The 24119-nt window shown below is 42.7% G+C and overlaps 1 protein-coding gene across 1 annotated transcript in view; it reads right to left on the bottom strand.

The window, feature by feature from the left end:
• Positions 1 to 10971: 10971 nt before the first annotated feature.
• The window catches only part of UPF2 (UPF2 regulator of nonsense mediated mRNA decay), a 48174-nt gene continuing 35026 nt past the window's right edge, over positions 10972 to 24119 (bottom strand). The window contains exons 15-20 of the mRNA XM_015826411.1: positions 22645 to 22784; positions 18907 to 19011; positions 15881 to 15979; positions 14623 to 14790; positions 13134 to 13275; positions 10972 to 11096 (exon numbers count right to left, since the gene is read on the bottom strand). Of these exons, the coding sequence (XP_015681897.1) occupies positions 10972 to 11096; positions 13134 to 13275; positions 14623 to 14790; positions 15881 to 15979; positions 18907 to 19011; positions 22645 to 22784 (779 nt within the window). The remainder of the gene's footprint in view (positions 11097 to 13133; positions 13276 to 14622; positions 14791 to 15880; positions 15980 to 18906; positions 19012 to 22644; positions 22785 to 24119) is intronic.

Genomic DNA, 24119 nt, shown 5'->3' on the forward strand with positions numbered 1-24119 from the left:
TTTAAGGGCTGGAATAATATGGGTGCCTGACAGGAATGAAGAGCAATCAAGTTTCATAGAAGGCTCCCCTTTTCCCCCCAAATTAATACAAGGTGATCTAGAATTTTACCTAGGCTTTTCCAAACCCCCATTCTTTCCCCCAAATAAACACAAGATTACTCAGAATTTTGCCTAGATTTTTCCAATTCTGCAGCCCCCCCAAATCAGACAGGGCCAGGCAATTGGCACTCTCTGTATGGATATACATCAGATTCACTAAGAGTAATGGAGCAGAATTGTTTACTTCTCTTATCTGTTGTTCCTTTCCATTTATCTTCCCAGATTTGATTTCTCTTAACCGATTGCCTTTTCAGCCTGGTTTGTGCAGTTATTTAATTATGTGATTGTATATCTATTTTTTTCCTTTCCAAAAAAATGCCTTTCCCAGTTCTCTTGTGAGGAAATTTTGGCTTGACACTGATTTAACAAGAGAAGAAGCAGCTTCCTTTTTATGGACAGCATGAAGCTGGGTCAAATCTGGTCTGCAAGGGAGTTCACGACTCATTCGGGAGATTCTAGTTCGTACCGAAGTAAAGTTTAACTCTTTTTATTTTTCAGAAATGCAAATCACTCCTGGGGCGTCCTTTGCATTTTTGTTATTTTTTAGTTAACGTGAAGAAGTATGCATGAGTTCTGGAATATTTGCTTGGACTGCAGTTTTGCCTTTTTTAGGGGTAACCGAAGGGTGAATTTCAAAAGTCAAAATAATGGCTATGAAATCATGATTTTCTCTCTCTCTCTCTCTCTCTCTCTCTCTCTCTCTCTCTCTCTCTCTCTCTCTCCCTCTTTCTTTCTCTGTCTCTCTCTCTCTCTTACTCTTTCTCTCTCCCCCCCTTTCTTTCTCTCTTTCATTCTCTCTTTTTCTCTCTGTCTCTCTCTCTTACTCTGTCTCTGTCTCTCTCTCCCCTTTCTTTCTCTCTCTTTTTCTCTCTTTCTCTCTCTGTCTCTCTTACTCTGTCTCTCTCATTCTCCCTCTCCTTCTCTTTCTTTCTCTCTCTTCCTCTATCCCTCTCTTTATTTCTCTCTCTGTCTCTCTTTCTCTCTCCCCCCTCTCTATTTTGGGCTATTTTGTGATCATAAATCAAGGACTACCTGTATTAACCTGCTGGCTCAGGAATTCTGGGAATTGAAGTCCACGAGTCATAAAAGAGCCAAGGTTGCCCACCCCTGACCTAGATAATGAAGTATTTTTCCATGCCTTGATCATGTTTGAATCCCATTATAAACACTTGTTTGCATAACTAATATCTGAATGATCTGAATGGATGGGTGATTACTTAAAAAGGATTTTTCTTTGTCTGAATTTCATCTTTATTTATTTCTGTTTCACCATTGTTCGCAGGAACTGCTTACCTTAAATAACCTCTTCTGCATTCACGAATAAAGAACTGAGAAGAGACGCAGAAGCAGAACTATGAAAAACAATAATATGAGTGCGTGGTATTGCAGAAGAGAATGAAAAATTTAGAATACAATAGAGAAGAAAGGAGAAAGGGCAAAATATCAGCGTCTTAGTTTTAAAACTGTGGTCTAGGTCTCGTATTCGTTCCCAGTATTATGAATTTTAGATACAGAAATAGCATCTGATTATTATAGCTCTATCAAGGCTGCCCCTTGGTGGCTAGACAGTGGAACATCTCAATGGAAGAAAAACTGATTTTTATATTCCCATTTTCATCTGGATCTGTCTGTCTCTGCTGAAAGAAGAGGGAAAATGTTTATGTCTTCAGCTTGTGTCTAGATTTATAATTTGGTGACCGGAGGAACGGGAAAAAAACTCATCAGAAAGCATTCCTTTTGAACATCTCCATACAAAAGGGGAGTTAACGTCATAGCCTAACGTCTGGGTAAATGTTTGAAAAGCCATTCTCTCGTCTAAAAAGGGCACCAATCATTGCTTCCTTCTTTCGTTAGTGTAAACCGAGACCTGAGAAGAGGGACAGAAAACCTTAGCAAAAATCACAACCTTTTAAAAGTTTGATGAGTGTCAGGTACAAAAGCTATAGCAGTTTAAATCAGAGGTCCCCAACCTTTTGGGCACCCAGGTTCCATGGAGAGAGGTTTTTCCGTGGACCGGAGAGTGCGTGATTTTGTGTGCTGCCTGCATCCTGCTGATGGGGCTTTGCTTGTTTGTGTGGACCAGTTGCTGGCATGCTGCGGCTTGGTATCGGTCCACGGACCGGGGGCTGGAGACTCCTGGTTTAGAGGTTACAAACCCCTTACATGGGTTTGCTTTGAATTTAGTTGTCGTTACACACTTCGATATTCCTCTTTTACAAATTCATGTAGCCTCTCTGTTGTAAAGACATATGATGCCCTGTGCCCCCAACCAGTGGTGGGATTCAAATATGTGAACAACCGGTTCTCTGTGTGGATGCCGCTTCCGGAAGTCCATTCTGAGCCTGGGCAACAAAAAAATTAGCTACCAGTTCTGCCGAAGTGGTGTGAACTTGATGAATCCCATCACTGCCCGAGTTGCATCTCTAGAGGTCAGTGGTACACGAGAAAATCTTTCAGTGAATGCATGGATCGAGAGCATCCTGTCATACAGCATCACAGTCTGGTTTGGAAGCATCACTGCTTCAGACAGGAAGGCAGTGCAGAGAGTGGTGAGGACAGCAGAAAAGATCATTGGCAGTCCCCTCCCTCCCATCCAGGACATAGCACAGAAGCGTTGCTTGAGCAGGGTCCGTAAGATTATCTGGGACCCTACACATCTTCTTCACGACCTGTTTTCCTTGTTACCTTCTGGGAGGACGTTTCGTGGTATCCGTAGCAGAACATCCAGATTCATCCATAGTTTCATTCCATACAGCATTAACCTTGTGAACTCTCAAGCTTCCTCCTTCCGTTATATATTCAAGATGGACAGTATTTAATATTTATTTGCTACGTATATGTAGGGGTGTGGGTCTATGCCGAACTGGTGCGAACTGGCTGAATCCCACCACTGCCCCCAGTCCATCAGTTTAATGGTTTTGGGGCACTTGGTCTCTAAAAGGTTCGCCATCACTGGGTTAGTCTTAAAAGTGAAGCTTTTTTGCTTCCACAGATAAACAGGGCTCTTTTCCTATAGTATTTGTGCACAAAGTTTGAAAAACACAAGTGTACTCTATGGTTGGAACAGCACATACACACACACACACACACACACACACACACACACAAACACAAGCACAGAAAGAAAGAAAGAAAGAAAGAAAGAAAGAAAGAAAGAAAGAAAGAAAGAAAGAAAGAAAGAAAGAAAGAAAGAAAGAAAGAAAAAAAAATAGTGGGGCAGGGTGAGGAAAGACATATTAATCCCCATGAAACAGCCCAGGTTAAACTACGTATGTCACACCCAGAATCGCCTTAGATGGAGAGACGGACAGCATAGAATTGTAAAAAGTAAATAAACTCTGTCAAAGGACAGAGCATGGTGATCATTAAGAGAAGGAATGGTATATTTAGAATGTCAAGCTTGGAGGGTTCCCCCCCCTCTTTTTTTTGACAGTCCTATTACATTTCATAAAGGATGACACAAAGCACCAAAGGGCAGGAGAAGAAGCGATGGCTGGAAGATTGTCAAAGAGAGTTCCAACCTAGAAGAAGTAATTTTCTGACAATAAGAACAATTAATTCATGGAATAGCTTGCCTCCTGGAGTTGTGGGTGCTCCATCACTGGAGGTTTTCAACAGTAGATTGGAAAACCATTTGACTGGGAGGGTACAAGGTTTCTGCTTTGAGCAGAGTGTTGGGCTAGAAGCCCTATAATTCTATTTTCTATGCAACCAAATTGTGTCCCCTGTAAGATTTTAAGGGAGTAATTTTTCCTTTTAGTAAATCATTTCTATTAAACATTCCAATCAGACCTGCTCTCTCCACTTCTTCTAATAACCACTCCATGCTGTAGCTGAATTTGGTTTCCATCTGTTTAGGAAGAATAACCGTATGTTTTCAAAATGTAGAATTCCTTTGCACCTGCCAATAGGAATAGCACTTAGACTTATATATCACGTCACAGTTCATTACAGCCCTCTCTAAGCAGTTTACAGAGTCAGCATCTTGCCCCCAACAATCTGGATCCTCATTTTACCAACATCGGACAGAAGAAAGGCTGAGTCAACCTTGAACCGGTCAGGATCGAACTGCTGGCAATGGGCAGACTTAGCCTACAATACTGCAATCTAACCCCTGCACCACGAGAATAGAATAGAATAGAATAGAATAGAATAGAATAGAATAGAATAGAATAGAATAGGAAAGTTGAATAGAATAGAATAGAATAGAATAGAATAGGAATGTTGAATAGGATAGAATAGAATAGGATAGGATAGGATAGAACTTAGACTTATATACTGTTTCATAGAATAGAATAGAATAGAATAGAATAGAATAGAATAGGAATGTTGAATAGAATAGAATAGAATAGAACTTAGACTTATATACTGTTTCATAGAATAGAATAGAATAGAATAGAATAGAATGGAATAGAATAGAATAGAATAGGAATGTTGAATCGAATCGAATAGAACAGAATAGAATAGAATAGAACTTAGACTTATATACTGTTTCATAGTGCTTTACACAGTTTACAGAATGAACATGTTGCCCTCAACAATCTGGGTCCTCATTTTACCGGAAGGACGGAAGGCTGTGTCAACCTTGAGCTGCTGACAGTCGGCAGAGTTAGCCTACAATACTGCATTCTAACCACTGTGTCACCAGGGCCCATCACCTTTATTCTGCAGGATTTCTACTTCACTTGTAAAGTTATTCTCACTGAACTGGTGAACTGAGGTCTCAGAAGCAAGGGTTGAGGATCTAGTTCTCACAAACATTCACGATTTCTGTGGCTACATTTACGCTTATACTGTATTACCCAGATGGAAAAGCCTCTGGAGCGTACAGCAGTTCTGGATGGTGCCTCTGAAAACCTCTGCTGTCTCTCCCCCGTTTTCCAGGTCTCAGCACCCCACAACTCTTTCTTTTAACCGTAAATCGGCCGTGTTTGAATTCAACCTCCAGAATGCTTTCACGCAACGCTTCCTTTCCAGGTTGCTCTGAGCAAAAGAGGCCAGTTACGAAACACAAGCCAAGCGCTGTGGGTTGCCAATGCTGAGTTCAAGAAGACAGCTTGGAATAACATCTGACACGTTATGATGCATTAGCTGCTCATCTGGCTTAAAGAAAGGGGATTATATATATTCAGCAAAGGCCAGTTCTGGGCGTACTACCGCCTGCTTTTAATAGAGGTTGCTTGGGAGTTGCAGAAGCTGAAAAGCAAGGCTTCTTAGGGGGTTCCTGAAGGATCTTGAAGTCCTGGCTTTGCAAGGAGAACCATCTGGCAAGGGTGATCCCAGCGTCGGCTTATCGCAGGGCCATGCTGGATTAAATTAAATAAACGACAGGCAAAGGCCGGACTCAGAAAATTTGATTCTGACTACTATATTCAGGCAGGAAATACAGGACTGAACAGCTCTTTCCATTCACTGAAAACTAGACATTTCTTCTTTTTTTGTTTTAATAAAATCATTTTTCCAATCGTTGAAGTGTAGCCCTAACATTCCCCAACATTTCTTTAACAGAAAAGAAAAACATTGTGAAATGTCGCTCACGTCTCTCTTAGCCTCCAGTTTCAACTCTGGAAATAAATCCTGCGTGCTGCTTTTGTGCCTCACCTCGTTTAAATTTCCCAACGGCATTTAAAACTCTACAGCAGTGTTTCTCAACCTTGACAATTTTAAGGCATGTGGACTTCAACTCCCAGAATTCCACAGCCAGCAATGCTGGCTGTGGAATTCTGGGAGTTGACGTCCACATGCCTTAAAATTGTCAAGGTTGAGAAACACTGCTCTACAGCTATTGGGATTGAAAGGCAAAAAGGCGGGCCAGCAATTCCTTAAAGCAGCTGCCTTTTTTCCCGTGTCCCACCCCCCCCCAAAAAAAAATCAGGAAAAAGGTCCAAATTCAAGTGAAGCTGGCACGTGCTAACATTGGATCCTTAAAAAGGGGAAAAAAAAGAGGATTCAAAAATAACAGCCCTGTGCTGCACAATGTGCCAGGACTGGAAAACTATGCAATAATTTGGCAAAAAAAATAAAATCCTTGACTTACGACCACAATTGAGCCAACATTTTTCTGCTGTTAAGCGAGACATTTGTTAAGTGAGTTTTGCCCCATTTTACGACCTTTCTGGCTACAGTTAAGTAAGTCACTGCAGTTGTTCAGTTAGTAACCCGGTCGTTAAATGAATCTGGCTTCCCCCATGGACTTTGCTGGTCAGGTGGCCAAAGGGGAATCATGTGATCCCGGGTCACTGTGACCGTTATAAATGTGAGTCAGTTGCCCAGCTTCTGAATTTTGATCACGTGACTATGGGGAGGCTGCAACCGTCGTTAAGTGTGGAAAACGGTCCAACGTCACTTTTTTTCAGTGCGGTTGTAAGTTCGAATGGTCACTAAATGAACTGCTGTTTAGTCCAGGACTACCTCTACTGCTTTCCATTTTACGTTAGGAAACTATTTTGTCTGAATAGCTCTTACGGTGAAAGAAGTGCAGTTTATTTATGTGATTTATTTAAGCAATTTATACAGCTGCTCAACTCGTATGTAGGTATCTTGGGGTGGTTTATAAAATACTATAAAGCACAGGTAGTCCTCGACCTACGACCACAATTGAGCCCAGATTTTACATCCGTCATAAATGCGAGCCAGTTGCCAAGCATCCACATGTAAATCACGTGACCGTGGGGATGCTGCAATGGTCATAAGTGTGGGAAACGATCTTAAGTTACTTTTTTCCAGTGGCGTTGTAATTTTAAATGGTCATTTTCCAAAGCACCCGAAGGCAGGACAAGAAGCAACGGATGGAAACTAACCAAAGAGAGAAGCAACCTAGAACTAAGGAGGAATTTCCTGACAGTGAGAACAATTAACCAGTGGAACAACCTGCCTCCAGAAGCGGTGAATGCTCCAACACTGGAAGTTTTTAAGAAGAGACTGGGCAGCCATTTGTCTGAAATGGTATAGGGTTTCCTGCCTGAGCAGGGGGTTGGACTAGATGACCTCCAAGGTCTCTTCCAACTTTATTACTTTATTATTATTAAGCGAACTGTTTTACATAACTGTGTCGCCCTTCGCGTTGACGTATCACAGACAGCGGTTCCCCCACAAGTTTTTTACAAGAGGCAGGGGGGAAAGATAGGAAATTCAGCTCAGAAACATCAAATGCAAAATAGCTTTATTCCTCCTGTTCAAAGAAATCCCCATTTTTTTCCGCTTTTACGCAACCCAAGACTTGCGCGTCCAGGCCTAACGCCCCCCCAAACGGTGAGACAGAAAGACAAAAAAAAAAAGCCAGTTCTAAATTATAACACTTTATTGCAGCATCGGCAAAGATCAGATTTCTGAAGCTGGTGATGATCAGGTGTGGCCTTGGTGACGGTGCGCGTCCTATATGCCAATGTGAAATGTTACAAGTCGTACAATCTCATTTTAAAAGCCTACATGCAAGAACTCAACGGCGGTCAAAAAAAATAAAAAAAAATAAAGAAGAATTTTTAAAGCAGCGAGGAAAAGGAAACGAAACAAAATCCGAGTAGCCTACAGAATGTCTTCTTAAACCGAATGTACTACAACTACATGAAAGCAAAGGAGAAGAAGGGGAGGGTTTGGAAGGAAAAAAAGGGGAGGGGGAGAAAAAAAAAAAAGGAGAAGAAATATATCCCCAACTATACTAACAAACAAGATTGTCAGAAACTGCCCGGAGAAAGATTTATCTCAATTTAGAAAAATAAAAATTCTACTTCTGCCAACTATTTTTTTTTTCCTTTCTTTTTTTTTTCTTTTTTAAATATGTAGACACAGAGGCTTATCAACCCATGAAAGTCAACAGAACATTCAGCTCCACTTCCTGGCATCTGTCTGTCGTGCTGACTGGCACATTTTGGTTTTCAATGATGCTTTAATGAGCTCCTCTAGACTCTTGGACTTAGGCTGGTGTCAGGCTGTTCAAAGCAACTTTTGGTCAATGCTTTCTCTCTCTCTTTCTCTCTCTCTCTCTTTCTTTCTCTCTTTCTCTCTCTCCCCCTTCCCATCTATCTGTGTGACCTTCAGAGACCTTGCCACTTCCTCGTTACCGATTCCTTCACTCTCTCGCTCAAAACACACGCAATCTGGAACTGTCTGGTTTCCTCTCCGAACGTCGTCTTCCAGGAAAATATCTCGGCGTTTTGGTAAATGAGTTGCTGTTTTGCTTATCCTGGGTGCTGGGGCTGACTAATCAATCCTTACTCCTTGTTGTATCGCTTCTCTAGAAGCAGGTCTGCAGGCCTGCCAAAGAACTTTCTCCTGGCACTACCATCGCGCGTCATTCAGTGAAAATGCCACTCTTTTATAAGTTTGATTCCTTTCTCCCCCAGACCTAGCCACCAAAACTTGTCTCTGTTCCAGCATAATCCATCTTATTTTTTTTTTTTAAGTTGCTCTTTTTGTTGTTGTTGTTGTTGTAACTGAACTGCTCACCGGTCAAGTTAACCATCTCATTTATTGACTTCCATTCTCATGAGAAGATTAACCCTCGCATGTTTTCCATTAACAAGATGCTTTTGGTTTTGATAGGTCATGACTGGAAGCTTCCACTATTTCTGTTTTTAATAGAGGCTGGTGGATCTGCTCTACGGCCCCAGCCTGTCGATTTCTGAACTCTCTCTGAGACTGACATGCTCCGATGTGTCCGCTGCTCTCGTTTTAATTGCTGGAGGACTCCACTAATCCACAACATTGGAGATACGGGACCTAATGAGATGACGCTTGCGGCTGGATCAACGTCTCCTGGCGGAGGGAAGGAGAGAAGGAAAAGGTCAGATGCGGGAAGAAGCGAGCGGTGAAACTTATTTGCTTATTTCGCCTATGGCAGGGATAGGCAACCTTGGCCCCTTCATGACTCGTGGACTTCAACTCACAGAATTCTTCAGCCAGCATGGGGGGAAACTATGGCCCCTTCATGACTCGTGGACTTCAACTCCCAGAATTCCTGAGACAGCCATGCTGAGGGGAAAGGGAGAGGTTTCCAAGCTGAGCCATGCTGGCTCAGGAATTCTGGGAGTTGAAGTCCACAAGTCATAAAAGAGCCAAGGTTGCCTACCCCTGGTTTATAGGAATGGCTCTCCCATTCTGCATTACAGATATCCTCGACTTACAATCATTCATTTAGTGACTGTTTGAAGATATAATGGTACTGGGGGAAAAAAACCTGATTTATGAGTCTTTTTCACACTTACGACCGCTGCAGCATCCCCACAGTCACCTGATCAAAATTTGGAGGCTTGGCAACTGACTCGTATTCATGACTGCTGTATTGTCCGGGGGGGGGGGGGTCACGTGATCCCCTTTTGCGACCTTTTGACGAGCAAAGTCAATAGGGAAGCCAAATTCACAACGGCAGTGATTCACTGAACAACTGTGGCAAGAAAGGTCGTAAAATGGGGCAAAACTCCTTCTGAAAGGCCTTAAAATGGGGCCTACCTATGCTAATTTGTTCATCGCTGACTAGAAATGGGCGGCCACTTCTTGCCTCATCGTGCACGTCGGTTCGTCCATCTTTAAACATGAGACACCGTTGACGTACGACACCTTCACTCATCACATTTGGGCCGTAAACATTACCCAGTTCGCGACGAATCGCAGCTGCCGAAGATTTTTTTCGCACACAGGATTGTATTACTGCACACACTTCATATTTGGAGGGGACTTTCTAGGGGAGGGTTCATTTTCAATTGATCTAGCACAGGGCTTTTCAACCTTTTCACCCATTGTACCACTTTTAGGATATGGCAACATCCGAGTACCACCAATCGCCTAGCAAGGAGTCAAAAACTTGATGACCAAAAAAAAAAAAGGAAAAAAGTGATAAAGTACAGGTAGTCCTCAACTTACAACAGTTCGCTTAGTGACTCTTCGAAGTTACAGTGGCACTGAAAAAAGTGCCCCCAAGCCACAGCCAAGCAAGACAGCACCCAGCGGCGCTCTTCCTCCTGTCCGAGGTTTTCATTGTTGTGAGCATTTCTGTTGAGGATTGGCAGCGGGGTGGGGTGGGGGGGTGTTTGGTTTTTATTCCCTCATCTGCTGGGTGGTTGCAGCAGGTTTCCATCACTTCACATGACCCTGGGACACTGTGACCGTCATAAATATAAATCAGTTGCCAGGCATCTGAATGTAAATCACAAGACCCTGGAGATGCTGCAACATTCCAGCTGATTGTTGCTTCTTCAGGGCTCAGCAGAAGCGCCAGGATCAGTGCTGAGCTCCAGCTGGAGCCTGGTGCTGATCCTGGCGCTTCCACTGAGCCCTGACAGCCCCAAAGAAGCGCCGATCAGCTGGAAAGCGGCACTGATCCTGGCGATTCCGCTGAGCCCTGACAGCCCTTCAGCTCCAGCCGTCTCTCGCTCAGGCTTGTGCGGTGCTGCCACCGGTTCAGCTCATTCCCCTCCCCCGCTACCACTTTTCTAGGATGCTCGCGTACCACCTGCCAGGTGCAAATGTACCACAGGTGGTACCCGTACCACTGGTTGAAAAGCCCTGCTCTAGCAGACGAGTCAACTGCAACAGAACCTTATCCTTCCACTCCTGCCTACTGAACTACTGCGCACGACGCCGCAGGACGGGTGTTTCTCGCACATGCTCAAATGGAGGTTTATTTCCGAATTGCCCTCGTATATAATTTCTTGGATTGTGTGCATATGCTTATTCTTCTTCTGTCAGGTTCTCATCCTACGCTACATAATAATAATTCAGTCATTATTTCCAAAGGAAGCGATCTCAACGTTTGAGTGATTTCTGCTCTTAAGGTTTTTCAAGACGGAGCCAGCAAAAACGTCTTCTCGCTAAGTCTTTCCAGTTCTGAAATCAGAATTGGCGGGAAAACGGAAAAGCACAGAATAATCCCACTTCTTACCTTCCACCAGTTTTAAAGATGAGATCAGCATTAGGAGCACCCTTGGGATGCTGGTAACGAGGCCGCCGTTCTCGGTTTGTGTTGGCTGGAGCGGGTCTCTGAGCCAAGGACTGCATCATTTCTGCGGATTAAAATGTTTTAAGAAATAAACTGACGGGTGAGGGAAGAGCACAGACCACTCTTAGGTTAAAAAAAGAACGCCGGAGATGTTTCTAGCAAGTATCAGAAGTCCCCAAATTCCTCAGCTAACGAATCCGGTCATTTGACGAACAATTAAGACTTCCTGGGTGGAAATTTGCAATATTCGGGGTTGGAGAGGACAAATGATCTCAGCCGCGTTTGAAACAATAATGACTAATAAACCGTTTTCATGCTGGATCAGCAAAAGGTAATTCTGAGGAGAAAACCAGAGCGTGTCTCTATTTGGAAGTTACATGCCTATTTTTGCTGCTTAGCAGAACCTAAATAAATTTAATTTATGGGCAAATGATGTTCCACAGAACTTGCCAGAAACTCCAAGTCTCTTGGCAGCCAACTGCAGGTATCTCAAAGGGGTGGAGGGCACACAAGATTCTGAAAATACCCTTCAGCAATGTTACCTGCAAATTATAATAATCTCTTTGATTTCTATTGGAAGCAGGTCCTGTGATCATATTGATCCTGAGGTGTTATTTTTCTTGTATGATTTAGAGCCGCCATGAGTAAATTTGAATGCGGGAATAAAACGCACACAAGCGCATTACTCTACTCTAGTCTACTCTACTCTAATCAACATTCTATTCTATTCTATTCTATTCTATTCTATTCTATTCTATTCTATTCTATTCTAATCAACATTCTATTCTATTCTATTCTACATTCTATTCTATTCTACATTCTATTCTATTCTATTCTAATCAACATTCTATTCTATTCTATTCTACATTCTATTCTAATCAACATTCTATTCTATTCTATTCTATTCTATTCTATTCTATTCTATTCTATTCTATTCTATTCTAATCAACATTCTATTCTATTCTATTCTACATTCTATTCTATTCTACATTCTATTCTATTCTATTCTAATCAACATTCTATTCTATTCTATTCTACATTCTATTCTAATCAACATTCTATTCTATTCTATTCTACATTCTATTCTAATCAACATTCTATTCTATTCTATTCTATTCTATTCTAATCAACATTCTATTCTATTCTATTCTACATTCTATTCTAATCAACATTCTATTCTATTCTACATTCTATTCTAATCAACATTCTATTCTATTCTATTCTATTCTATTCTAATCAACATTCTATTCTATTCTATTCTATTCTATTCTATTCTATTCTATTCTATTCTAATCAACATTCTATTCTATTCTATTCTACATTCTATTCTATTCTACATTCTATTCTATTCTACATTCTATTCTATTCTATTCTATTCTATTCAACATTCTATTCCAATGATGGCGAACCTTTTAGACACCGAGTGCCCAAACTGCAACCCAAAACCCATTTATGCCTCGTCGGGTGCCGGGTGGGTGTGGCCCATTGGGTGGGCGTGGCTGCGGTGGTAACAGCAGACTGGGTGGGACTAAAAAGTTCAATCAATCAATTCCAACTCTGCGAGATCTTTTTTTTTTCCCCAAGAAGTTGAAATTGATTGATTGAACCTTTTTTTTTTTTGCATACTGTGGCAGAGGCCTAAAGCGAAAATGTTTTATAAAACCCAGATGAAGGCCTAGGACTGGGATGATGGTGTGCGTGCCCACAGAGAGGGCTCTGTGTGCCGCCTCTGGCACCCGTGCCATAGGTTCGCCACCACTGTTCTATTCTATTCTATTCTATTCTATTCTATTCTATTCTATTCAATATTCTGTTCCTATTCTATTTTATTCATTCTATTCTATTCAATATTCTGTTCCTATTCTATTTTATTCATTCTATTCTATTCAACATTCTATTTTATTCTATTCAACATTCTATTCTATTCTATTCTATTCTATTCTATTCTATTCTATTCTATTCTATTCTATTCTATTCTATTCTATTCTCCAGGATAGGTCCTAAGTCACTTTTTCCATTGTAATTTTGAGTGGTCGCTAAATGGTTGGTTGCAAGCCGGGGACTACCAGTATGAAACTTTTTTTTAACAATCGACCCCTACCTTGATAGTCCTCCTGTTCCTGCCGTTCGTTGATGTCCAAGGTTAGCTTTTTCATCCGCATGCGTTCTTCCTGCTCGGCCTGCTGTTGGTTCCAGTGATTGGCAGCCAGTTGAGAGGACATCGGCACGTTTAGGATTTTAAACTGAAAGAACAGAAGCCCGTCTTAAGATCCCAAAGAAAGGGAAACATCCCTAACAACAAGGGGAGGGACCCAAATATTATTCTGTAATTGGAACCACTACTTGGCGTGTTACAGGTCCAGGGTATTTTTGAGAACTGTATTTGGAATGTGTGAATAGTGGCGTGGGGGCCCAGAGGTGAAGACGCTCGCTTCCCACTCGGGAGGCTGAGAGTTCAATCCTGGACAGTGGCAGATGTCAGGGCGCAAAGGGAAAAAGTCTGCTGTGAACTCCGTGTAGGCGTCAGGAAGGGCATCCGGCCGGTAAATACTCAGCTCCATCCAGTCGCCCCAACCCTACCCTGAAGTAAGGGATTACAGGGTCGCAAGAAGAAGAAAAAAAATTGAACGTGTGAATAAGAGTACAAAAATCAGTCTCTTTAATGCCACCTAATTGCATGAAACAGAGACTCATCTGGGAAAACCAATCAATATCTGCTTTTTCTCCATTGAAAACTGTGAATGGCTGGGGGGGGAAACGGCCACTTTCTTGTTGTCCAAAAACTACAGTATTTAGTATCAATAAAGCAGAATATTTTGTAGCTCAGGATTGAAATGAGGGGTCCTTGGTGCTCTCTGAGCTTGCTTGTTTTTTTGCAGACGTTTCATTACCCAACTAGGTAACATCATCAGTGCTAGAAGGGAGCGGGGTTTGTGGAAGAGGAGGAGGAGGAGGAGGAGGAGGAGGTGGTGGTGGTGGTGGTGGTCCTTGATGCTTTCAGAGCACGGTGGTTTTCTTGCAGACATTTCATGACCCAACTGGGTAACATCATCAGTGCTAGAAGGAAGCAGGGTTTGTGGAAGAGGTGGAGGTGGAGGAGGTCATCGTCCTTGATGCTTTCTGAGCATGGTGGTTTTCTTGAGGACGTTTCATGACCCAACTGGGTAACATCATCAGTGCTAGAAGTGCGGTTTGTGGTGATCGTGGAGGTGGTGGTCGTCCTTGGTACTTTCTGAGACTTGGTAGTTTTCTTGCAGACGTTTCATTACCCAACTATTATCATCATCAGTGCTGATGTTGTTACCTAGTTTAGGTAATGAAACGTCTGCAAGAAAACAACCAAGCTCAGAGAGCATCACTGGAGGTTTTCAAGAAGAGACTGGACAGCCATTTGTCCAGAATGATATTAGTAACAACATTAGTGTAACACTGATGATGTTCCCTAGTTGGGTCATGAAACGTCTGCAAGAAAACAGACCAAGTTCAGAGAGCCCCAAGGACCCCTCAAGTATTAGGTATCCACATAAGACAATTAATCAGAAATGTCAGAGCATAAAAAAGGCCACCTTTCCAACTAGGCACATGCTTACCTGCTGCTTGTTGCCTTTCCGGGTCAGCATGACAAAAGGCATGGTGTCTCCGGATTCAGACTCCCCCTCCCCACCGCCGAGTGGTGGTCCTTTCTTCAGCTGGCTCTTGAGATGCAAAGGGATGGCCACGTCCAACTGGTGCACTTTCACCGACTCTCCGCTTCTTTGCTGCCAGGGCACAAAAACAGACCTCTCAAATGTTTGTAGGCCACGAGAACAGCAGCAGAACGAAGGAGCGCAGCCTTCAGTTCAAAGCTCTTTTATGCTTTGTTTTGTTTAGCTTAGGGCACGGGTCGGCAACCCGCGGCTCCGGAGCCGCATGTTGCTCTTTGAGCCTTCTCCTGCGGCTCCCAGCCTCCTCCGCCATTTGCAGAGAGACAGAGACAGAGAGAGGCCCTTGTGCTTCTTTCTCTCTCTCTCTCTCTCTCTCTCTCTCTCTCTCTCTGTAAAAAAGAGAGTGGCCTCACGCTGTCCTCCGACAAGCTGACAAGCTTATTGGGCGGGGCTCCTCTCTTTGCTGCATCTCAGCAGGAAGCAGCAAGCAGCAGAAAGCAGCAGCTCTTTCTGTCTCTGTCTTTCTGTCTCTCTGTCTCTCTCTCTCACATACACACACACACACACACTGAGTGGGGGAAGAGGACTGGCAGACCAAGGGCAGGAGAGAGCCAGCCCAATAAGAAAGTGTGTCAGCTTGTCGGAGAACAGCGTGAAGCCAGCTTGCCAGGTGAGGAGAAGATCGGAGAGAGGGGGGGGGGAGGAAGGGAGGGAGGGAGGGAGAGAGAGAGAGAACTCATGCACAGCAGTCTCTATTTCTTTTTAAACTCAATCAAGCTTCCCCCCTCCCGTGTGCACGCGTGCGCGCACACAAACTTTTGCGGCTCCCAGTGTTTTCTTTTCACTGGGAAATGGGTCCAAGTGGCTCTTTGAGTGTTTAAGGTTGCTGACCCCTGGCTTAGGGTTTTTCAAACCTGGCAACTCTAAGACAGGTGGGCTTCTACTCCTTCTTAAGAGTTGAAGCCCATTTTTTTCTTCATCTTTTAACTTCTGAAACCTTCTTAAAGTCGCCAGGTTTGGGAAACGCCGGTTTATTCATCTTCCTCCGATAGTTCTCGGCTTACGCCCTGTCAGTTAGCAACTGCAGTCAAGCTTCAAAACATTTGACACCGCCCATTTCACTGCTGTTTCAAGAGGTAGGCAGTTTTGTAAAAAAAAAAAAAAAAGAACGCTTTGTACAATTGTATTAAAAATCAATCGGTACCTGTAAATTTTCCAGCATCATTTTATCCAATGCCTGAATAAAATCTTCATCTTCGACGCACGGGACCCGTTTCAGCCCACCTCCTTTAATCATTACTTCCTGATAGATAGATATATAAAAAAGAGAAGATTAAAAAAAGAAAACAGCACCATTTCAGCTGACGTATATTTTCTGCCAACAGATTGGATTCCTCCCTTAAAGAACCTGGTCTCATTCACGGGGCTATAATGTTTTCAAAACAGATCCAAGAATTTATTTTAATGCTTCAGTTTCTCAAATAATAATAATAATAATAATAATAATAATAATAATAATAATAATAATAATAATAATAATAATAATAATAATAGTGATGATGATGATGATGATGATGATAAAGTTGGAAGGGACCTTGGAGGTCATCTAGTCCAACCCCCTGCTCAGGCAGGAAAGCCTACACCATTTCGGACAAATGGCTGTCCAGTTTCTTCTTAAAAACGTCCAGTGTTGGAGCATTCACCACTTCTGGAGGCAGGTTGTTCCACTGGTTAATTGTTCTAACTGTCAGGAAGTTTCTCCTTAGTTCCAGGTTGCTTCTCTCCTTGATTAATTTCCATCTGTTGCTTCTTGTCCTGCCTTCAGGCGCTTTGGAGAATAGCTTGACTCCCTCTTCTTTGTGGCAGCCCCTGAGATATTGGAACACTGCTATCGTGTCCCCCCTCGTCCTTCTCTTTTTAGTGATTTCATTTAACGGTCTTATAACTAAAAGGTGTTCTCTAGTACGTGTTTCTTTCTGTTTTTTATAACAAGAAAAAAAAGCATAAAGAGGTTACACGTGTGACGACGTGATGTCATCCCCAAGTAAGAGAGGAACTAGCTATATGCTAATCCCGATCAGCGTGTGCGAGACAAGGAACAGCATTTGATACAAAGATACGTATCTTGCTTACTGTGAAAAAGGAACATTTTTGCATATATATTTTTTTAAAAGTAGCCCGAAACAGATCAAACCAATGTGATTCATTAGAACGAAAGTGCTGAATGTGACAGAAACCTTACAGCAGTGTCTCTAGACTTCAGCAATTTTAAGATGCGTGGACTTCAACTTCCATGGCTGGCTGGGGAATTCTGGGAGTTGAAGTCCACACAAACGTTTTTGAGGTTGACGAACACCAGCTTATAGTTTTGAGATGGAAAAAAAAATCAGCACTGGGGATTGATTTCATTTCCAGTGTTAGTCATGGACTATAATTTTTATTTTTTTTTAAATATCCAATTTAGGCAAGCACGCTTCTGTGCCTTCTGTAAGAATGCACACCTTGACTATATTTTGTTCTCCTGAAATCCACAACTATTAGCTATACGGTGGCCATCCAGAAGACGCTGTACTGATCCTCCACTTGTTTTTACCTAGTTGTCAGGCAAAAACATAAAACTGCCTTGGGTTTTCTGAAATTAAATTTGCAGCACTCTTTTATGTCCCCATGCAGTTTAGTTCTTTAGCTCAGCTCTCTTCTCTGGTTTGGGACCAGCTGACCCTTCCTTCTTCAAAGAACACTTTGTGCCAGAAAGCATTCGAAAAAACCACCCACTGTTCAGCTTGCCGTTTTAAGACAGTCTTCCTTTTGATATATAAGCATAGCTCATACACAAACATCCCAGCTTCTATGGTCAATTCCTTTAAATGTCATTTCAATGCAATGTGACTAATTCTGTGATGTACTGTTCCTTTATTTTTATTCTTCCAATAGATCACTAGCAGGTAAGATCCAATCTGGGAAGGTCAACGGGACCAGAGGCTTCGTCTTCCGAGCTTTCGGACTTGTGGTGGAGCCCAACTTCAGGGAACTTCTCTCTACCGCAGTGGTTCTCAACCTGTGGGTCGGGACCCCATTTGGGGTCGATCGACCGTTTCACGGGGGTCGCCAAGCAAGGCTGTCCGCCATTTTTTTTGTCCGCCATTTTTTCCCCTTTTCCGGCGGGTGCCTTACCTCCCTTGGGCTGGGCCAGCTGGTGGTCGGCCTGCTCCGTCTCTGCCGCTTGCCAGCTACGCCTCAGCCGGCGCAGGGGGCGGAACCACGCATGCGCGGCGCTCCCGGGCAGGGAAAGTCCTCGACTTATGACCGGTTGGGTAGTCCTCGACGTACGACCGGTTTAGTCCTCAACTTATGACCGGTTTAGTCCTCGACTTACGACCGGTTGGGGTCGCGGAATTAAAAAGGTTGAGAACCACTGCTCTACCGGAATATGTGTTTTGGGCTATTCTATGTGTCATATTTATGTGGTGCCTTCCTACTGGCTGATTGGTGTGTTGATGGCCGGTGATTGGCTGTTGTTTCCTTATGCTGCCAAGCCTTCAGCTCCTATGTACTTGATAAGCTGGTGGTAAATCCTGTTGACCGACAAGGGGCCCATTTCCCAGGCTTCAATTATTTCCCTGGCTGTTTTTGTACCTGCTCAGTCAACAATCTTAGTAGCTGCAAAATTGAATGCATGTCCCGTTTCACTGCAATGTGAGGCTACTAATAAGTTTGGATCTCCTCGTCTGGACACTCATTTGTGTTCTTGCAATCTGGTGGTTGGCTTCCTACTCGTTTACTAGCAGGTAACTTTCAATGGGAAAACAGCACCACCCATTCTAGTGGGGGCATCTTACCCGCACCAAATAAGGTAAAGATAAGAGTCTATTTGATTTTTCTCTCCCCCAACTCAGCCCGAAGAGTCAATACGGGAGATCAGATATTGATATTAATATCTGATCTTCAATCACATCAGCAAGTGGTTGGTGCAAAAGAGGCCTGTGATTTTGCTCTCTCTGCTTCCTGAGGTCAGTTTATCTGGAGATTCATGATTATGGCACTCTTGTCTACCTGTACATGTTGTACTGCAACTAAAATTACTGATAAGATATGGTGTTTGCAGGCGTTTTCCATGCTTATGAGAAACCAAAGGAAACTCATTTTACCCGCCAAAACTAGCTTGATCTGTAGGCAGTCTTTTTTTTAGCACTAAATGTCGTTGTCTTTTTTTTTTTTAAAGAAACATACCGTGTTCTCTTCATCGGTTTCATTCTCCTTATTAGAGTCAGTGAGGTAATCGGTGTTCTCTTCCTCCTCCTCTTCTCCTTCGTCATCCTCATTCTCAGACCCCTCCTGAAAAATCAAGAGCTTTGAGAAAGAGGTAGAACAGACTGAACTGAAGACAAATATATTAGAGCAAACGTGGGGAACTGGACTAACAGGGAGACAATTTAACGAATGCAAATGGGCTAGACCAGTGATGGCAAATCTTTTAGAGACCGAGTGCCCAAAAACTGGCCCCGCCCCTGCTCCACCCCCCCGCCCCACTCCCCCATCCCCCGCCCCGCCTGCCCGCAGCGCCACTCACCGCCTCCAGGGCCCGCCGCAGATCGCCCAGGCAGCCCAGCAGCACTATGGCGGTCACGCCCTCTGCCCGCGCCCTGCAGCATCAACTGTGCACGATGGGGTGTGAGGGCAGAGTCTTGTCTACACCGCCTGGCTGCCATATCCTTGGCTGCGCTGCTCCATGTGGGCCACGCTCAGGGGCGACTCTCCTTCAGGGGGGCTGCTGGAGAGGAGGGGGTCACGGGCGGAGGCGAGGCTGGGGCGACAGCACGTGTGCCCACAGAGAGGGCTCCGAGTGCCGCCTCTGGCACCCGTGCCATAGGTTCGCCACCACTGGGCTAGTCCTTCCAGAAAACTGGCAATCAAATGGTCTCCTTTAACTCAAATAACATATATAAGAACAGAGGGAGATCTATTTGATGATTTAAAGGCGCTGATATGGAAGCCTAGTTGGCAAAGGAAGAAAGCTAGAATAAGGTTGAAAAAACTGGGATTTTGACTCATTAGAGGGAATTTTATATTGCCAATCAGAGGGTTAAAGGGAGATGTTGAGATAAGGGGAATTTTAGTTATTAGATTTAAAATATTTGGAAATCAGTTGAAAATAAGGATTTATCAGTTTAATATTTAAAAATCAGACTTCAAAGGGGAAAAAATTAAATAGTATGAATATGTTTGATTTGCTGATTAACCCAGGAATATATATGATTTTGATTTATTACAGGGGATATTGTGTTATTAAGTAGATGATTTAATATGGTGGGAAATAGATAACTCTTAGGAAACAGAACAAGATTATATACAAATAGATAAAATGTGTATTTTGGATATTATAGTTTGTTATGAAGGGAGATAAGGGAAATTTTGGTTACCCAAAGTCTGAAAATTATAAATATCAAAGGTTAAATTGGAATATTGATAAGAAATTAAAAATTGAGTAAAAATCAATAACAGGATATGGATTGTTTAGGAAGATTGAATGTAATTAAGATATGTATAAGCTAAAAAATTATTGATAAATGTAAAAATGATGTTCTTACTGAATTGATATAATTAGAAATGTACTAACCTGGATATGAGACAGTAAATGTTAAGGGAAAAAGAGAAGAAATATTTGATGTTGTAACTTGAGATTTGCACTAAGACTTTATTGTTCAACTATTGATTAACCCAGTCACCANATATGTGATACAATATGTGATACCCTTGTACTATCCTAGTCTCCTCAAGCACCTTGATTCATTACACTAATCCTATTCCCACAATCGATGAAGGAAGTTCCTCGATGGAAAAAAAAATAAAGCGAAACCAAAATATCAAGATTAATTCTAGATTAATTCAATCTGATTTCTGGTGATTGCCAGGTCATTTTTCAGGCTGCTAATGAATTACCTGCTTTTTAATATTATTCTAGAATCTTCCCAAGGATTATGCCAAGTTGAATAGTCTGCAGCTTCGGGACCCTCTTTTTGGAAAATCAAAACAATTCCCCTCTTCCTTCATTTAGTTCTTTTAAGATTTCTCAAAGGAAATTCACAAAGGTTTGCCTCTGGAGATTCAAACTTAATCAAAGTAAAGCGATATTTCCTAAGACGTTTCTTCTTGTCTCATCTTTTAGTTCTGTTCGTTTCCCACAATCCCACAGTGAACTACAGGTAGTCCTCGATTTACAACAGTTCATTTAGTGACCGTTCAAAGTTACAACGGCACTGAAAAAAAGGGACTTTGGACCGTTTTTCACACTTACGGCCACTGCAGCATTCCCATGGTCACGTGATCAAAATTCAGATGCCTGGCAACTGGCTCATATTTAGGACGGTTGCCGTGTCCCACGGGTCACGTGATCCCCTTTTGCGACCTTCTGGCGAACAAAGCCAATAGGGAAGCTGGATTCACTTAACAACCTTCTTGCTAACTTAATAACCGCTGCGAGTCACTTAGCAAATGTTAAGCAAGAGAAGTCGTAGAACGGAGCCAACTTCACTTAACAACAGGGCTGTGGAGTCGGAGTCGAGGAGTCGGAGTAAATTTTGGGTACCTGGAGTCGGAGTCGGCAAACAATGCACCGACTCCGACTCCTACTAAATTTAGATTGGAATTAAAAAAAAAGCAAGTTTAAATGTCCCAATTCACAAAAAGTTATAATTAATGACTTCTCTACTGTAAGAATAAAGACCAATGCATGCAGTGCCTCACGTAACCGCAAAACGAACACGTTAAGTGACCATGAAGAAGCATGCTTTTCATGTGCTTCACTATATGGCACGCAACGCACAATTAGGAACGGCAATACTTATATTTTCCATAGTGTTGTGTTCTGCCAGTAGTCCTGTGGTAATGACATGTATGTTGCCTTTCTTTCCTTCAAGGAATGTATAAAATACATTCGCATATTAATACAGAGGAGTCGGAGTCGGGGAGTCGGAGTCGGAAGTACAAAAAACTGAGGAGTCGGAGTCGGAACATTTATCTACCGACTCCCCAGCCCTGCTTAACAAATGTCTCGCTTAGCAAGCATAAATTTTAGGCTCAATTGTGGCTGTAAGTCAAGGACTAGCTGTATTCGTCTTCGTGAGGAAGAGGCTGNGTAATTAAGATATGTATAAGCTAAAAAATTATTGATAAATGTAAAAATGATGTTCTTACTGAATTGATATAATTAGAAATGTACTAACCTGGATATGAGACAGTAAATGTTAAGGGAAAAAGAGAAGAAATATTTGATGTTGTAACTTGAGATTTGCACTAAGACTTTATTGTTCAACTATTGATTAACCCAGTCACCACGTTGCTTTTTAAATATTCAAATGTAAAATTGGAAAATTAATAAAATATTATATAAAAAAATCAAGAGCTTTAACGTACAGCCCAAAGTCTTGTTTTCACGTGGGTTTCAAAGCTTTTGTGCAAAAAAAAATTGCCCAACTTAATGTTATGATATTTTAGCAATTGTGCCAGCGCTGTTTCGAAATTCACTCCAAACTTAATTATCTGGCCCAATTGTTCCTAACAGAAAAAAAATCAGGAGGAATGGGATCCTGATGAAATCTGCGTACAAGAGATCGCAGTTTGCAAAATTACCAATATTCCCAACTGGATTTCAGAAACAATATTCTGTTTAGTAAATTTTCATAGCCGGGAGCAGAGTCTCCACGGGATATGGCTAAAGATGTCAAGATGGCAGCCGTGTGGGGCAAACAAATTTCCACCTTTTTTGTTAAGTGCTCCTGGATATTTTTTAACTATATCCTGTGAATATTTGGGGGGGGGGAAATAAATTTGGCCTGTCTTCCTTGCTTGCCCAAATTATATATAGTACATCTCCACAGATGTGGTAGGCTTCAAGCATGACAGGTATTTGTTTGTGAATTGGGAGCAACTGGCCATCCTTCCAAGAAAGCTAAGAGCAGAGAGAATCACCTCCTCCTCTGCTTCATTTATTTCACTTTCATTTCCAGATTGTTCTTCAATCTCTACTCCACCTTCCTCTTCGTCCTCATCCTCCTCCAGGTTCTCTCCTTCAGTCATGGAATCCTTAGAGTCTTTGTCATTCATAAGACCTAAAGGGGGGAAGGAAGAAGAAACAAATAAGTAATTTCTTATTAAAAGCTGAACAGAACAGAAAAACAAACACAGAGCAATGAAGAGATGAAGAAAAAAAGAAAGGAAGGAAGGAAGAAAAAAGAAAGAAAGAAAGAGAGAGAGAGAGAGGGGGGGGGAGGGAGGGAGGGAGGGAGGAGAAAAAAGTTTCCAATCTACTTTGCAGCAAATAGAAGTATAATTACAAAATATTTTCTTACTCTATGACAGGGGTAGGCAACCTTGGCTCTTTTATGACTCGTGGACTTCAACTCCCAGAATTCCTGAGCCAGCCATGCTGAGGGGAAAGGGAGAGGCTTCCAAGCTGAGCCATGCTGGCTCAGGAATTCTGGGAGTTGAAGTCCACGAACCATAAAGCGGCCTAGGCCTAGGCCAGAGGTAGGCAACCTTGGCTCTTTTATGAGTCGTGGACTTCAACTCCCAGAATTCCTGAGCCAGCCATGCTGAGGGGAAAGGGAGAGGTTTCCATGCTGAGCCATGCTGGCTCAGGAATTCTGGGAGTTGAAGTCCACGAGTCATAAAAGAGCCAAGGTTGCCTACCCCTGCTCTATGATTACAAAAAAAGCTCACTTTTTTCTATTTATCCAAGTTTTTTTCCCCCATCACCCCATTCCCACAAATCGTAAGAGCACTTTTTCTATTTCATGCAAAAAGTCTATAATGAGTTTTCAGTCAGCCATAAATTTAGTTTTTTTTTTCTCCGAAAAAAAGAAATTAATTTAACCCTCTCTGTAAATTCCATCATATTCACCAACCATTCCACCGTAGTGTCAAACCTTGCCACTTCTGAGCATATTAATAGTTGCCTGTCCTTAGTCATCAAAGTTCCTGGTTTCAGTTGTAAGAACAAGAAACAACGATGAAGGCAGACATTTGGAAAAATCCTACAGTTATGATCTGGCTAAAACTATAAGGAGGTTGGCAGTGTTGCAATCAATGGGACATACCCTGAGATACACCAAGCTGCAAATTGTTTAAGTCAGTGGTTCTCAACCTTTTTAATGCCGCGATCCCCAACCGGTCGTAAGTCGAGGACTAAACCGGTCGTAAGTCGAGGACTACCCAACCGGTCGTAAGTCGAGGATTTTCCCTGCCTGGGAGCGCCGCGCATGCGTGGTTCCGCCCCCTGCGCCGGCCGAGGCGTAGCTGGCAAGCGGCAGAGACGGAGCAGGCCGACCACCAGCTGGCCCAGCTCAAGGGAGGTAAGGCACCCGCCGGAAAAGGGGGAAAAAATGGCGGACAGCCTTGCTTGGCGACCCCCGTGAAATGGTCGATCGACCCCAAATGGGGTCGCG

Source organism: Protobothrops mucrosquamatus, unplaced genomic scaffold (assembly GCF_001527695.2).
Source record: "Protobothrops mucrosquamatus isolate PMUCROS unplaced genomic scaffold, P.Mucros_1.0 scaffold3116, whole genome shotgun sequence".
NCBI lineage: Eukaryota > Metazoa > Chordata > Lepidosauria > Squamata > Viperidae > Protobothrops > Protobothrops mucrosquamatus.